Below are 14,676 nucleotides of genomic sequence, written 5' to 3'. Positions count from 1 at the left end.
GACACATAAACATGGCTACCATGATAGAATCTCCCGCCAGGTGTGAGTTGCGAAGTGTCATTCACTTCTTGCAAGCTGAAGGGTTATCCGAAGCAGAAATTCACCGTAGAATGAAACGAGTATACAGTGAAAGCTTTATGAGTGACAGTGCAGGATTGGTGTAGGAAATTTAAAGATGGACGAGGGGAGATGGATTCATGATGAAGGGGGCCAAGGACGAAAGTCGGTCGCAAACGAAGACCTCGTTGATCGAGTTGACCAAACTGTAAGAAGCAATCGGAGGTTTATGATTACGGACCTATCCGATCAGTTTCCTGAGATTTCAAGGTCAGCCCTATACACTATCATAAGGTTACAAGTGAGGTGACAAGTTAGGCTACAAAAAACGCCGTGAAAACCCATCTCAAATCACTGGCGGCAAACTTCTATGAAGAAAGTATTAAGACGCTTGTACCCAGGTATGAAAAATGCCTCAATTTAAATGGCGATTATCTTGAAAAGTAACTAATAATGTACCTATCTTTTGATAATAAATTTATTTAATTACTCTCACTAGTTTCATTTTTATACCGCATCGGAAGTTGATAAAAAAAAAAACAGCCCTCATATTTGCCCAATACATTGTGAAAAGTTCGAAATTCTAACAGTTAGTGTTTGTGCGTAAAACGTTTTTTTCGTTTTGTCAAAAAAATATAAAACTGGATATAATCCGTTTTGAAAGTCCTCAAGTGGTCTAGTTGCTGAGATATAAGCGAAGCAGGTCTCAGATTTTTCCGTGACAATTAGGCCAAGTATAATAAAAGTGTTTAAAAAAGCTAAATGGTGAAGTATCTCGAATTAAGTTTGTTAAAATAAGCACTAAATACTCAACTTACCTCGCCATTTCGCTCAATTGAAGTTTTCCATCTTTGTTGCTGTCAAAAATGTGAAGCTGAAAAGAGAAAGTAAATTCTTATTTGAAATCTCGGAAATAAATAAAGAAATATAGCTACATTTCTTACAAAGTCACGAAATATTAAGATTAAACAGAAAAATAGCCAAATTGAAAATGCGTTTAACTACAGAGCAAATTTTTGTTTGAAACAACATCCCATATAATTTCAAATTTGATAACATATTAATATTAAAAATCACGAAATATTCATTCTCAGGGATTAATTCTAGTTGAATTTTACGACCCTACATACTCCTATGTATTGCATTGAAGTGTGTTACGCTAATGGTGATTTAAAACTCTTTACGATGGCGACAAAACACGTGTGCTGCAAAATTCTTTTGCTGTGGATGTCACACCAAATATGTCTGTCGCAACGGACATTTTACAAAATATGCTGTGCACATAGATGCGTTGAAATGTAGGGGAAGGATGCCGTCAATGAACCGGTTCCATGACTAAGACCGCGAAGATGTTTCCCGTACCAGGGTTTGTGCAGACGTGAGATCAGTTTTAGTACCTTCCTTTGTCTGAAAACAGTCTACTGCAGAGTCGTCAAGTTGCTAAAATTATTTAATCATATTGTTAATCGGTCAGAAAGGATTTCTACAATTATCTTACTAATTATTGAGATTTTCATTTAGTTATAACATGCTTTCAATCAATTAAACTCGAACACTGACTTTAAAAAAACCTTTCCAAGTACAATTCACCATACTTCATGTTTCATCATGATGGGTCACAGCAGTAACACCTATAAGAATATTCCAAATGACGCAGTTGTTATCATTTAATCGCTAGGAATTTCCATGAATGGACCACCAGACAAATTGAGATTCATGGAAAATCTCAAATATTGCTGTAACTTCAGCTCAATTACCTTTGAAAATTTGCTCAATTGTTTTAAAATAAATATGACAATGAAAAAAATAATCTCAGTAATTCATGAAAACTCTTATACTTTATTATTATTTCAAGGCATTTTTTATAAAATTGATTAAAAATTTAAAACATAATAATATAGTTTCAAATACTTTTGCTGTTCTAAAAAAAAATGTATGCAAAAATTAGTAAAATATTGCTAGTGGACAACTGAGAGCATGTAACGTGCTACAGTAGCTTACAGAAATGGTTGTATGGACCTTAACGAAGTCTGCTGACAATATGGAGTTCTGAAAGCAACTTTAAACAGTCGCATGGAAGATAAAAAACCGGTTTGTTGTTACCTTAGTCACTTATTAAAAATTTAAGAGATAAGCCTTCCGAAATAGGAATATAATTAGTGAATCATATTTTAAAACTAAAAAAGTTTTTGGAATTACTTCCGAAAAATTGGAGGAATTGGTCTTTTAACAGGCGAAAAATAACATGTCCCACGGATTTAATAAAGCAAAAAGTCTGTTAATACTATAGTATCTGTTAGTTTGAGACTTAAGTGTCTGGTTTCAGTAATGATAGTGTCAAAAATGTTCTCTGACATTTTAGAGAGCAAGTACAATATTGCGACAAACGAAGATTTTCAAAATCGATTTAACAAAATTCTCAACAGTTCAAGAGAGGTTGAAAATATATTAGCTAAGAACAGTGTTGCACAGGTTGGGAAAATATCAAGTGGTGAACGAGGTGTGATGACAACAGCTGCGTGTTATGTGAGTGATGGGGATTTTTTCATGTTCCTCTTATCAAAAAAAAAAAAAATATATTTTAGAAAAAAAAATCTATTTTTCTACAATCCATTGTTATTTATAGTGTTCATTGATCACCTGTTATAAATATTTGCAAGTTACCCATTGATTTTTTTAATTTGAGAATGTGGTCCATCGATGGAAACTCGATCGTTCATCCCTAGCAACAGGTAGCCATGAATGGACCACATGCTAAAATATTTAGTTTTAATTTTTATTCTTTATTGTGTATATTTATCATGAAAGTGAATATTATTATTAAAAGAAAAATATACTGAGAAATTGTTCCAATAATTAACGTGAAATTTGAGTTGGATTTCCTTTTTAAAAAAAATCGAAAACTGTTATGTGGTTCATTACGGCAACCTTCCCCTATCTCACAAGACACGTCATAGCAGAAGTTTGTTGCTTTGGATATCACACAAAAGGCACATGTCGCAAATGCATGTTGCTTATGGATATCACACAAAATATGTCTGTCGCAAAAGTCTGTTTCTACGGAGGTCACACAAAATAAATCTATTGCAAAAGCCTGTTATGAATATCACACAGCAAGGATTTATCAATCCCTTATGACGCCATGCAGCTTAAAAAAATGTAATATCTTATATGTAAGTCTTATCATCCATTTATGCCAAACCTGTTTTGTACGGTATTACACTTTAACGAATTTTCCTATCTTTAGTGGACCCCTTACTTACGGTCAGCTCCAAAATTTATTAGGCAAGGTAATATTTACAACAGAGAGAATCACATGGTTAAGTCTCAACCCCAGTGTTTAATCAATTAAAAATTCCCCTGGTTTTCCCAGGTTCTCTAAGTTATTCAAATGATAAGAGATCCAGAATTACATTGCCACTGGGCTACACAGTGGTCAAAATGACCACATGTGGTCAAAAAATTCGCATTGTTTTGGATGAGAAAGCTTTGAACTTCACTGGATGAGGAGTCTAGTTGTTTTACCGGCACTGATACTGTAGTGGTAGTAAAACCAGTTTTACGGATTTTGTATGTTTAACGAGGTAAAAAAAATGTTGGTAGAAAATTTCCCACTCAATTTTCAAATGAGGATTTTCCTTTTTGTTAGTTTTCATTTTACAGAATTGTGATTGTGCATTTCATAAAGAACATTCATTTCTTCCAACACTAAGAGCACAAAATTTTCGTCGCAAGTTTATACCTTAATTAGGCGCATTCCTAAAATTATGAAGACCACGTAAAAAGAATCACTTATCACTGACATAACATCTAATAGCGATTAGTGTTATATAATAACGAAGTAACGAATTTTTGCATGTTTTAAATAATGCAGATTCAAGAGGAAATATTTATTCATATTATTTTGGTGACATGTAATAAAGAGTTTTTTTTTTTTTTTGTGTGAGTGTGTAAGGTAAATCTTAGTTTCCGACCTTTTAAATCAAAATTTTCTAACTAAAATTATGTTAAATATTAATTTTTAGCCAAAATTATTTATTCAGAGAAGTTGTAAAGTAAAATTAATGAGCTGGAAATTATTTCCGCTTATAAGTAGGCTGAAAAGCAATATATAAAATACCATATCACTATAAAATCATATGTAATTTAAGTTTCTACCTCGTTATTTTGTTACGATAAATTATTTATATCGAAACTCTTTTCGTCACGAAAGAAACCATTTTTGGCTAAACAATCAAGAATCAAAATCCTTACATGATATTTTCAGAATCTAGGCATCTATAAAATGAAAAATATGAATAAATATTAGATGTTTGACAGAAACCGGAATCGTATTGAAATATTCAGGTATATCTCTCTTTGTTCACCGATCCAAAGGTCTGTATATTTTCTTAAACATTATACATTGTTTCAAGACAAATTTTTCCAAACAGTAAAATTTTTTGTGAAACTAGTAAGTAAATAAACTGCAACTAAACAAATAGAAAAAATATTGGCATCTTAAAGAATATAAACAGTTTTAAACACCACAGAAAAAAAAATCAGTTTTTTTAAAGCACTAACCTCATTGAAAAGTAAGCGTTATTAATTGCACTGAAAAACATATTTAGATAGTAGGTGCAAAAACATTAACGTTATTATAAGGAAATAACATTCAGCAGACTAAATCTTTCTTTAAACTACAGATGACTATCACAACATATTAAACCTTTAAAAAGAGTAACTAAGTTCATTGAAAGCATGTAATTCAAAAATTGTTTGTTATTGCATAGAAAGGAATTGACTATACTTACAAATCTACAGGCCGATCTCCTTCTTAGAGCTATTAAAAAGCTTTTTTACATAAAACTTTCATCATATATTTTGAAATGCGTTTTCTACGTTTGACAGTTATTTTACTGCGCGATTCTCCGAGCCATTTAATAAAGAATTTCTCTAAAAAGTCGGTCGTGACTAAATTGCGCGCAAATAAAATTTAAAAACAAAATTACAATAATCATTTCTTAATTCCATAGTTAATTAAATTAATTATAAGTCGATGGATGTCAAAAGTTTTTTTATGCGCTGGAATAAAAAAAAAGAAATAAACAAGAAGTTCCGTGTAGAACTAAACGAGCCTACTTTCCCGTATACCCATACTACTTTCTAGTACATGATCAATGTTCTCAATTAAAAATTATTAAATAAAAACAAAAAACCCGACTGCGTAAAAACCAAAAAAAAAACTAAAAAGGAATATGTATAAGCCCAGTAGTTTAGAATGTATTAAGTACTACTGAATAACCACACCGTTGAAATAGTTTTATAACCGTACACAGATAAGACAAATCATAAATTCAAAATCAGAATAGAAGGATCAACAGTCGGTGCCCATTCCTTTCTTATTCAAGGAACACCGTAAAATTTGCCACCATTCACCACCAAAAAACACCATTCTTTCTTTTGGTGCTTAATGCACGGGTTTATTTTAATGAGGACTACAATCTGAGTGTCTTGATTTCGTTACGCATGATATATTTTTTATTACAGTTCAGAATACCTATAAAGAACACATGAAAGAATTTACATCAGAAAGAGGGGAAAGAACATCCGAAGCGAGGGTATCTTGTCCCACCGCCTCAAGTGGGAGAAGCAATCGCTTAGACCATTCGGCCATTGAAACCCCAATTAGCAGACTTAGTAAACAGAAAAACTCAGGCAGCGAAAACTACCTGCATTTGTTGCACGCAGGTAGCGTACGACACAGTGTGCAACACCCAACGTGTGCCGATTTTGAACAGACAAAATGGCAACAGGTTTATGAAATGGTATTTTTGATTACTGTCATGTGTTTAGTGACACTCCCAAGGTAAGACAAATCGATTGACGTAAGAATTACCAAAATTGGCCAAGGCGTTTAGCCTGTAGAACGCCACATAGGAACAGACATATATACATAGACTGATAAACACATTACCCTCCTTTGCGTCGCGCACGCGCAGTCGGGTAAAAATAGCTAAAATCGCAAAATGTTTCAAACATAATTTTTTAATATTTTAAGCTGATTTCTAAGAATAAAATATACTTCACTCATCTAAAAAATTAGATGCTTAAAAAAAGGAATAAATATATAAACGAACAAATAAAATAGCAGCACCTTTTAAACAAAGCAGCTAATACACTTTTTTCCATTAAAAAAAAAAAAATCTTTAACCGCTTTCAAAACGAAAAAATAATAATTAAAATTAATAAGTTCATTAAAATAAATACATTATACAAAAAAAAAAAAAATCGTTTCTTTTTCCCCTGCTGCCAAAAATAATTTTTTAAATGAATTAATGCACTTACCAAAATAAATAAAAATTATAAAATCTCAACTTAAAGAAATAATTTTCATTGTCAAAAGAAAAAAAAAATTCAAAAACGCATATCTTTATGTAGAAACATAAATGACTTCGAGTTTATCCGCCGAAAATTGAATACCTAAGTTAAAACTTTACAGTGAAAGTAAAAACAAGTCATATTAACAATAATTATTTCACAGTTAAAACCATGGCTGCGGTGTCGGAGTCAATCTCATTTTGGGATAAACTTTTCCCTTCTCCCTATATCCTTCTCGGAGTCGGAGTCAGAGTCGAACATCCAAGAATCGGAGGCAGTCATTTTTCTTTCGTGTATAATTTTTTGCCAAAGCTACGAAGTCAGAGTCGAAGTCGGGGAGTCGGAGTAAGACTAATTGTCGAGTAAGTTCGCCTTCAAGTACGGAATCTACATTGACTTTCAGTTTCCCCGTAGGCGCTAATGTTAAGGGATATTAACTGTTCAAAATTGAATGGAAAATTGTTCAAATCAAAAAGATATTTTATATACAAGTTTTACATCAAAAGCTTTTTCCTACAAAGTATGTTTGGAGCAAATTCGCCTCACATTTCAGAATTGCCTTGGAATTTCCCCGTCGGCGCTAATGTTAAGTTTTTTTGAACTGTTCAAAATTGAACAAAAAATAGTTCAAATCAAAAAGTGCAATATAGGAATGAGCTGTTCTCGCCGAGATCTTTCGAACAAAAAAAAAAAAAAAATGTTCAAATCGGATTTTTCACTCAAAAGTTATTAAGGGGAACAGACAGACAGACCGACAGACAGACTGACAGACATTTTCCCCTATCTCCGTAACCTACTTTCCAATTTTTAATTTTTTGATATTTAATAATTTTTTTTAATTTTTAACTTTTTTTTCTGTTTTTTGTAATATTTTCAAGATGCATTAAGCCTTTTTTCATGCTTTCCTCTTCTTTCTCTGACTTTTACTGGGAAAGTAGGCTAAAAAACGAGCTTTGGAAACAATGTTAAAAAACTAATGACCTCGGTACGAGTCGAAATGTCAAACTAACGAGAAATAATAATAGATGTAAAAGGGGGGGGGGGACCGCTTCTAGTTGCTGTTGTTTTTCAAATTGAACTGTGGATTATCTAAGCTTTTAGCAAAGATAGACTAATTAGCCTTGTTTTGACGAAAAAATAATTGCAGTTTGGACTTAGTTTTGCACGAAATCTAGAAATAATTAGAGGAACGTCGAATTTGGATTTTTTAAGCATTATTTATATTGAAGCGATGGAAAACGGTAATTAAAAGTGTAACTTCACTGTTTTACCTTTTATTCTAGCGGAATGGAAAACTCGTTAAGAAAGGAAATACTGTAGGATTTAAACTAGAGAAGGCGCCTAACATGCGATATTTTGGATAAGTAGTGCTTTAATTGTGATTGACAAACTGATAGGCACCCAGACGTGTTCCATGTGTAGTTGAGACAGTAATATAAACAGATTTTTTTTTACTTCCAAGCCTCTTGCACTAGTCATACTACAATAATAACGAAGCCTTATCCAGCTCAACACGGGAAAGGGGAGGAAGCAGTCCCATCAGGGAGGTAATTGCCCCTCCCCCCCATCTTGTAAACAATACAAATGTGCATTGTGTATGCGTTTTGCTGTTTTTTCCTATAAAATGTATTGAAGTATTGAGTATGTACCCTTCACCTTCCACGCCCCTGGAAAAACTTAAATTACGTGCCTGGGGGAGCATTTTTCTAAATTTAAACTTTTCACAGTGTACGGAGTTTTATGGTGTAAAAATGCACTATTGCAAAAATAACACTTTTTTGTGGGAATTTTGTGGAAAGGAGAAATGCTTTTGACTCTGTATTACTTAGCATTATCTTCATAGCGGTATTTCTCCAACTAAACACGACTAACTTTGTTTTTTAAATGAATTATTTTTTAAGATTAAAAAAACTTCCTCAGTTAAGACTTTTTAAAAAATTGTCTTTTTATTGGTTTATTTTTCCAAATTTTGTTTTCAATTTTAAAAGGAAGGGACAGCTCTTCTTTTTCTCTCTCTCTAGATACCCCCATTCCCTATGCATGTACGTTATATACGCATATATTTATCGAATATATATATGACATGGGGAGGGTGGCCCAAAGCGAGTAGATTTTCGAAGAACGCTCGAAAATTAAAGTTTTCGGATTTTTATCGTAACAACTTCGGTTTTATTTCCTAGCAGGGTTCTTAGGCTTCAAAATAAACAGTGATTTTTGTATTATTTCAAACCCAATATTTATTTATTGTCAAACTTTACAAACATTTGAAAAATCGGCTTTGCCGAACCGGGGAGCCCAAAGCGGGTAAGCTTAACTAATTGTGATTTGGTACATTTGCCAATCAAATATGAAGCTATAAATAATTAAAATAATTGACTAACTACCTGCCATTATAAAATAATTATACAAAAAAAGTTGTGCTTATCCAATTTAAATTCAGCACATTTCTTTATAAAACATAAAGAAAAAAACTGATTAAATTAATCGACAAATTAATTGCCATCCTAAAAAATAACTTTTTAAAGTTATACTTATCCTATTGAACCACCCTCCCCTATGTTTTCCGTATATTAAACTAGTTTCTATCAAGCATATCATTTAGCTAAAAAAAAAAAAAAAAAAAAAAAGACGATTCACACCCATTATGAATTTTAAATAGCCAAACACTAGTAATCTTTTATATTCTTAAATGATCCCCTTTTCTCGGCGTAACACCCATTAACTTTTGAAAGTCAATATTTATTTGAATTCCTTCTTATTTTCTTAGATGAAATCTTATTTCCCAAAGAGATTGAGAAAAGTTTGGTATTCGATTTTATAGAGCGTAAAACACCTCTGATTTACGGTCACGATCGTGGAGGAAGTCATTTATAGCTGCCAAGGATTAAAATCGGCTGTACTATGGCAACGGTTGGAGATTTTGGGCCGATTCACTTTACTAGCTACTTTTCTGCGGAGAAAGTTATTTTTAGAGTTCGCTCTGTTATGATAAGGGGTTAAGCTTGGCATAAAACGATGAAAGCTGTAAGCAGAGGACTTGAGGGGATTATATTAATAAAATTTGTGTTCTGCTTCCTAGATGTTCAAAGATTTAGAAAATAATCGCAAAATAGTCTTTTAGTGTCCTGCTTGTTAAGCGCAGTTACTACAGATGACATCGATATTTTCGTTAAAACATCGATGTTTTTACAATCGATGTTTGAGGGTCGATGTTTTTTCTTGCATCGATGCTTTGCGTTTAATGTTTTTGTCGATGTCGATGTTTTACATACGAACAATAAATATACTTTAAAAAAGTGAATGTGTTTACAGTTTTGTTGAAAGCTTTATTACTAATTAATAATTCTGGAATAAATAACACAGGAATGAATTTCCAAATGTTAGTTGTCTATATAAAGTAGACTTATGTTTCAAAAAAAGTTAGGAATCCTATTTTCAATGTATACTCTTTATAAGAATATTGGATGTTTATCAATTTTTCCCCAAATACAAATGTGTTTTTTTTTAATTCTAATTTTCCGCTAAGATATGTATGAATTTATAGTCTCCCTCTCGCAATAAGTCGAAGATTTAAGAAACTAACTTTACTTTAAATATGTACTTACCTGAAAGCAACACAATAGTGCAGTAATGAAAGAAATTTAAATAAGTAGCAATCTAAAGAGCGCTGTAAAACATGTTTTTGGGCACATAAATTATTTTCCCTTTCATCCTCGTTATCGAAATATAAAGTCTTAAAGTCTGCCGAAATTTTAAGAAAAGTCGCCAAATCTAGCGAGTTTCAGTGAATAATGGAAGACAGCTTTCACACGACTTGTATATGGATGCAGACGGTGAAATTGCATGATGAATTTCTTGCCAGATTTTTAAAATTGGCGTTTTTCTTAACATTTCGGCAGACTTTAAGACCTTCTATCTCGATTAAGAGGGTACGGCGCCAAAAATCTCTCAAGATGTTCTTTCGATTGCTATCTTCTTGTCCTTTTTCCTTTATCACACTAATCGTAGTTTCCTGGTTAGGTTGAATTTCAAGTCGCTGTACACATTTATAATCTTTGTATATAATTTGAGTTTTAAGTACTACTTGCTGCCAAGCATGGTAAAAGTTGCATGGAAGCTGCTTATTAGGCGATATCATCAAATGAGAGAGGCATATTAAGTTTTTAGAAATGAACTTAAAGAGGTAAAAATGTATGTTTGACATGATCTGCACATTTAGTTAATTAAAAGAATAGAGACCACATGCTTCGATGTTGGTACACGGGAAAGTAGGTTCGTTTAGTTCTGGACTAAACCTCTTGTAATTAAAATGAAAATAAGCTCTACGTACCAGCGTATCTGTGTACTCGATGAGTTTATCTTCATCAACTGATTCTTTTCTTGCTTCCTTCAGCAGATCTTTCAGGAAATTCTGAGGAGAAGAAATGAATTACATGGAGTTAAATCTGCTAATTTCTAATTTAATCGCATGACTGAGACATTAAGAGTTTCAAAAAATTCTAAACAATCAATATCACTTAAACACATAAAACCCTTAAAGGAGTCGAACAGTAAGAGTGAAAATTTTTTAGGTTTTTACATCTGAATTTTTTTAAAAAATAAAGAATTAGCCAAATGTTTGAATTTAAATTTTGAATGAAAACAATAATTGACGGATCAGCGATTTATTTAATAACTCAGAGAAAGTAGATTTTGGAATAGAAATAATAACGCTGCGTAGCAAATTAGCATTTTTCAAGTATTTTAAATATTTTTGAAATGTCTAGGAAGCAACCTTAAAAATATTCAAATAAAATATTTCTTCCATACTCCCTTTCTAAAGTCATATGAGGCAGCGGGAAGAAACGTGATGTAAATGGACCATTTAAAGTTTTGAGAAAAACGCGTTTAAAGTACCGATCCTAGGTCGGCTTTCATTAAAAAGATTTTCTAAATCATGATGTATAGTAGCATCTACCACGGTTACTAGTACTATTTGTTGCCCAAGACAGAAGAGAGGTTCACCTACTATTTGTTTTGTGGATATCTCCAAATTTTTAATTTTGTCACTTCCATTCCTTTGCTTCTCACTACCTCAAATTATCTTTTTGATAAAGTTTATCCAAAACAAATCCGTACGTTTGATGGGAAGATTTGATTTCTTTTCAATTTTAGCTACATTATGTGGGGGAATAAATTCTACCCTTATGCTTTTATTAAACTTTTTTTTTTACTTTAAGGGGAAAAAAGCCATGCACGTCTTTGGGCACAGTTTCTGAGTCCGAGGTCAAAGTCTTCAGTCGGTGGATTTTCAAGACGTAAATCAGTCATCAACGCACACCTCACACGATTATGTGACATGTTAGTGATCCTTTGAGTGCTTATTTGTCTCTCGGCGAAATTAAGTTCTTGGTGCAATTTCGCAACGTAAGAGCGCAGGTTCCACCACCTGTTGGAAACTGAGTGCTAAAGTTCTCCAATACCATTGCCTTAATGGTGACACATGAAAGAATGGAAGCCATATCAGGAGATTACACTAAGTCTACAAAACGGTATGGTTCCAAAGCAACCACTTTGGAAAGAAAACAAAAAGTTTTGCAATCATTGTAATAGCTTTATTTGCATGAGAGATATTGTCTACCCTTGCACTCTTGTTTACTCTTATTAATATTCTTTTTTTTTTTTTTGCTCTTATTTAGTCCAATTATTTATTTACTTTTAAAGAAAAGTAACTGAACTTTCTGCAATCATTCTTTAACTACTCGTACATTTTTATGAGATGCTAAGCACATCCTTATGCTACTATTTAATTCCATTATTATTTTTTAAAACTTTTGGGAATATTAGATTAAAATCAAGACTTTCCTGCAGTCCTTCTATCACACTACAGTCGAACTCTTTTACAGCCGTGTTTTAACGAGAATTCGGATTTACACTGTAAAAACGATTCAGAAACGTTCCTGGAAAATAATAGGCAGCTGATGTGCCCAATTTCAACCAGTAACATATCTTGCAAAAACCAGGAACGTTTTCCGATAAAAGTCAGTAACCTTTCTGAAATATTGGAAAATCTCTCCTGTTAAAGCCAATCGTGAACCTTCTAAAAAGTTAAATTATTTGATTAGAACTTCCTTGATTTACTAAGGAAGCATTGGAGCAACCATGGTCAAAGCTACACGAAGATTCCTTGCCTCGCAAGACTGCAGCTATCCAGTGACATATTTGCCCCCATTGGGAACTTTGTCAATCTGGACGGGCAGTAATTAAGTTAAAGCCTATACACTTAATAAACACACTCAGTCAGTCTTTTAACTGGTAGCAAAAAATATCTTTCACACCAGTGAGAAGTCTGCATCCGTGCATCTTTTAGCAATTCAGGAAACTTTTTTTGCGAAAATACTTGATTTTACGGGGAAATAGGTGAAAACCTCTGGAATCCCGAAAGGTTCCACGGAAATAACTAGTAACGTTTCGGAATTTTTTTGCAGTGTAGCGAGGAAGTTAAAATGATTTGGTTGGTACTATGTTAAGTCTATGCAAACATAACTCGCTTTTAAAGAGCAAACCTCGCTTAAAGCGAGCAATATTTTTGTAATTCATAAACTTTCTGTTGATTTCCTCTTAAGAAAAGTATATTCTATTTTTGGAAAAATTCCATCAACATTTTGAATTCAACCGAAAAGTTAGCGATAAGACATAGATCATGAGAACAATATGTGATGACACGGCTCTTATTTTGAAATTCGTGGAGTAGAGGAGCATTTAAAACTTATACATTTGTTGAAGAGAATGTTCCGAGAAATACTTCTAATTATCGTAGCTGAAAGTCAAGAGAGGGGGAAAAATGAAAGGTACCACCAAAACGACAAATGTGACGAATTTGAAGCTAGTTAGCCCTCGACATACTTTTGGCTCCTAAAATGTAGAAAAACTTCTAACTATGTATTTTGAAGCAACGGATGCAAATGACGATGTTTTTTGGATTCTCAAAAAAAAAAAAAAAAAAAGTGACAATAAGACAGTTCAAATAAAATAACCAACTTCTTTGGTACTGTATAGAAATATAAAAATAACAAAGCAAACATGTGTAAATTTTCATGATTTTTTTCCACGAACCAGTTTCTTGCGAGCACTCGGTTATAACGAACAAATATCGCAGCCCCTTCGTGCTCGTTATAAGCAAGTTCGACTGTATTTCTTACCAAAAAATAGTTATACAGAGCATCATTCCATGATCAAGAATATATTAATTGCAGTCAATTCTAGCTAGCTCGAAGTTCCATGAAACTTCGAGATGAAAGAATATTCAAGTTATAAGGCATCGAGTTATCAAAAGTTGAATGCATTTCACTTCCCATACTTTGATCTTTAGAGAAAATGTTAGAACTACGTTGATTTTTCTCTTTCGAGCTAATCTGATTTACAGAAAAATATCATTCGTAAATAAATGTGTTATTTCGAACCGACTAACGAAGCCTCTTTAACGAAGACAGCTCTATTTACTTCTTCAATCGATCGGACTTAATGAACGGTTTACTTGTTTGCTTTGGGATTACCTTAAGCTGTTAAGGAAAGAGAGTTCAAGTTTCCGACAACTCAATTGATGTATAAATAACATTATGGCAAGGAATTGCTTGAAACAATGAAAACTACAAATGAACAAATGAATGAAATATTTTCAGCTATAAAGTGAAGGTAAGTTTTTGGATGTACTTTAATATTTTGCTACATTATTCAACCACGTATAAATCATTATTTTTCAAGTATACATATTTTTTTTTAGAGAAGTAATACTTCATATTATGATACATAATGATTCCATGTAATCCAATTTATCACAAATATAAATCGAATATGTACCAAAGTAAAAAAAATCCGGGAATGAACTGCACCCTGTGGAAATGAATAGAGTGTACTGCCAACTAACATAAAGCTTTCGAAATTTTATTATTATTCTTAGAAATCTTTTCTGTAAAAATCAAAGAAAGAAAAAACAAAAGCACGAGAAAAAGCTTAATACACCCCAAAAATATCACTAAAAAAAACAGACGTGTAAAAAGTAATCAAACGATTTTCTATCATGTTGGTATCCATGGTAATGATGCTGCTGTCCGACTCGTCGTAAGAGTCTCAGAGGTTCATTCCATGTTTGCTGACAAAGTAAAAGTCTATCTAGTAGCGTACCTATGGGATCTAGCGCCCCTGGCGAACTTAAAGAATTGCGCCTCCCCTCCTCCAGGGTCGAACCGATTGGAGGTCACCTGTTGTGAAACTGATCAC

At 32.8% G+C, this 14,676-nt stretch overlaps 1 protein-coding gene across 1 annotated transcript in view; it reads right to left on the bottom strand.

The window, feature by feature from the left end:
- The window catches only part of LOC129226430 (calbindin-32-like), a 282,098-nt gene that overhangs the window by 35,073 nt on the left and 232,349 nt on the right, over positions 1–14,676 (bottom strand). Inside the window, exons 6-7 of the mRNA XM_054861032.1 lie at positions 10,748–10,828; positions 876–931 (exon numbers count right to left, since the gene is read on the bottom strand). Coding sequence (XP_054717007.1) covers positions 876–931; positions 10,748–10,828 — 137 coding nt within the window. The remainder of the gene's footprint in view (positions 1–875; positions 932–10,747; positions 10,829–14,676) is intronic.

The sequence above is a fragment of the Uloborus diversus genome, chromosome 7, assembly GCF_026930045.1.
Source record: "Uloborus diversus isolate 005 chromosome 7, Udiv.v.3.1, whole genome shotgun sequence".
In the NCBI taxonomy this organism is placed as follows: Eukaryota; Metazoa; Arthropoda; class Arachnida; order Araneae; family Uloboridae; genus Uloborus; species Uloborus diversus.
This window is presented reverse-complemented; position numbering and strand designations above follow the sequence as displayed.